This window comes from Manacus vitellinus, unplaced genomic scaffold (genome assembly GCF_001715985.3).
Source record: "Manacus vitellinus isolate BGI_N305 unplaced genomic scaffold, ASM171598v3 scaffold_47_pilon, whole genome shotgun sequence".
In the NCBI taxonomy this organism is placed as follows: domain Eukaryota; kingdom Metazoa; phylum Chordata; class Aves; order Passeriformes; family Pipridae; genus Manacus; species Manacus vitellinus.
In genome coordinates, this window is record NW_021940585.1 from 4,813,493 (window position 1) to 4,815,462 (window position 1,970).

At 62.5% G+C, this 1,970-nt stretch overlaps 1 protein-coding gene across 2 annotated transcripts; it reads left to right on the forward strand.

Annotated features, from left to right (window-relative positions):
• The first annotated feature begins 388 nt into the window (after positions 1-388).
• Positions 389-1,970, forward strand: GOLT1A (golgi transport 1A). Of its 2 annotated transcripts, none has more exons than XM_018087864.1 (5): positions 389-492; positions 968-1,059; positions 1,219-1,331; positions 1,424-1,487; positions 1,651-1,970. In XM_018087864.1, exons 1-5 carry the CDS (start codon positions 468-470, stop codon positions 1,687-1,689), a joined length of 333 nt encoding a protein of 110 aa, XP_017943353.1. In that variant the 5' UTR covers positions 389-467; the 3' UTR covers positions 1,690-1,970. The 2 variants fall into 2 exon arrangements, with proteins under 2 accessions (XP_017943353.1, XP_017943352.1); XM_018087863.1 differs by having other exon boundaries at positions 1,153-1,331; positions 1,651-1,963.

Consider the following 1,970-nt stretch of genomic DNA (forward strand, 5'->3'; position numbering starts at 1 on the left):
CAGGGGTGACATGTGCCACGAAGGGACCCCTGTTGGCCCAAGCCAGCGGGTCTGCTCGAGCCATTATTCCCACAGCAGGGCGTGGAACAGTCCCAGGGCTCTCCTTTCCCGTGGAGCAGCCTGGATGTGAGCCGGGAATCAGGAGAGTGCCACGGGGACCTTGCTGCCCCCCGGGTGCCACTCGGACCCCCCGAAGGAGCCCCATTCTCCATTTTATTCCTTTTTCAGGGATTTCTCCAAGCAGGGTCCATCCCATCCCAGGGAGGGCAGGACCAGCAGGGTCCAGTGGCCACGGGCCACCACGTGCCCCCCGGGGGAGGTGCCGTGCCAGCGGGGCGGGCGCTGCCAGGGCTGTTAATGATTTGCAGGATGACGTGGGGACCACAGGGACTAAAGGGCTTTTCCAAGGGTCACCGTGGAGGCAGGGCCACCCTCTGCCGGCCTCACCCAGCCCCGCCACCGGCAAGATGGTGTCTCTGACCGACCTCCAGCGTAAGTGGGCACGGGGTGACCCGTGGGTGATGCCCACCCCTGTGGGACTGGGGCAGCCCCACGCCAGGGCTGGAAGCTGCTGGCTGGGGTGGCTGGGGCAGGGAGGGGTGTAATGGCAAGGGGGATGTGGGGACCAGCACTGGGGAGGTGCCTGGATCATCTGGAGATCAGCTCCATCCTCCGCTGGCACTGCCTGCGCTGGCACCTTCGTGCCACTGCTCAGGACAAGGCTGGAGATGGTTCTTCCCATTTATTTTTCCTATTCTTTTTTCACAAGCCCTCAGGGGTTTCTAGGGCAACAACAGCCCCAAGGCCTGGGCAGGTGCAAAGGCTGTTCCTAAGCTTTGGAGACAAACCCAAAGTGTCTTTCTGGGAGGGAATGGGACAGGGAGGCGCTGAAAGGAGGGACCACAACCTGACACGGGACCTGAGGTGTGGAACTGAGCCCTTGTCTCAGCCCTCCCGTCTTCCACAGGGATTGGAGTGGGGCTGGTTGGCTTCGGCCTCTTCTTCCTCCTTTTTGGGATGCTCCTGTACTTTGACTCCGTGCTCCTGGCCTTTGGGAACGTGAGTACTGTGGGGCCGGGGCACAGCCGGCACCGATGCCCAGGACGGAGCAAAGAGCTCCTCTGACCCGCTCCCCTCCCTCCTTCCTCCCAGATCCTCTTCCTCTCTGGCTTGGTCTTCATCATCGGCTTCAGGAGGACCTTCACCTTCTTCTTCCAGCGGCCCAAGCTGAAGGGCACCAGCTTCTTTTTCGGGGGGCTGATCGTCGTCCTCATGCGGTGGCCGATCCTGGGGATGCTGCTGGAGGCCTACGGCTTCATCACCCTCTTCAGGTGGGTCCCAGGGCACCCAGTCCCCCCCCTGGGGGAGAGCAGAGCCGGGGGATCCTCCTCGGAGCCCAACCCAGACTTTTGTGTTGGCACAGGAGCTTTTTCCCGGTGGCTTTGGGGTTCCTGGGCTCGCTGGCAAACATCCCCCTGCTGAGCCAGGTGAGCAGGGCTGACGTGCCCCCGGGCTCTGCAGCCCTTGGGTGGGATCAGCCCCCGTCGCTGCAGTTGGGATCAGACAGGGGAGGTCACTGCAGTCACCCCACAGCCCCCTGAGGCTGCAGGGGTGAATTTTCCTGCTCATCCGGGTCTGTCCCTGTTGCAGCTCCTGCAGAAGGTGGGAGACAGCGGCTCCATGGTGTGACCTGACCTGGGACGGGCCGAGTGGCTGAGGTGGGATGGTGGCAGTGAGCCCCGGGTCCTGCTGGCCCTGGGGTTGTCTCTCTTGGCCCAGGGACCCTCAATGCTGTCAGGAGTGACCCCACAATGGGGACGGGGCCCCCCTGTCCCGTGGAGCTCCCGGGAGCAGCTCCAGGGCCCCAGGGCTGTGCCAGGCAGGATTCTGGAACTATTGCACTTATTTAATTCTTTTTGTCTTCCCCTAGTGAAAGATTTAATAAAAAATGTGTCTGAGACCGAGCTCAG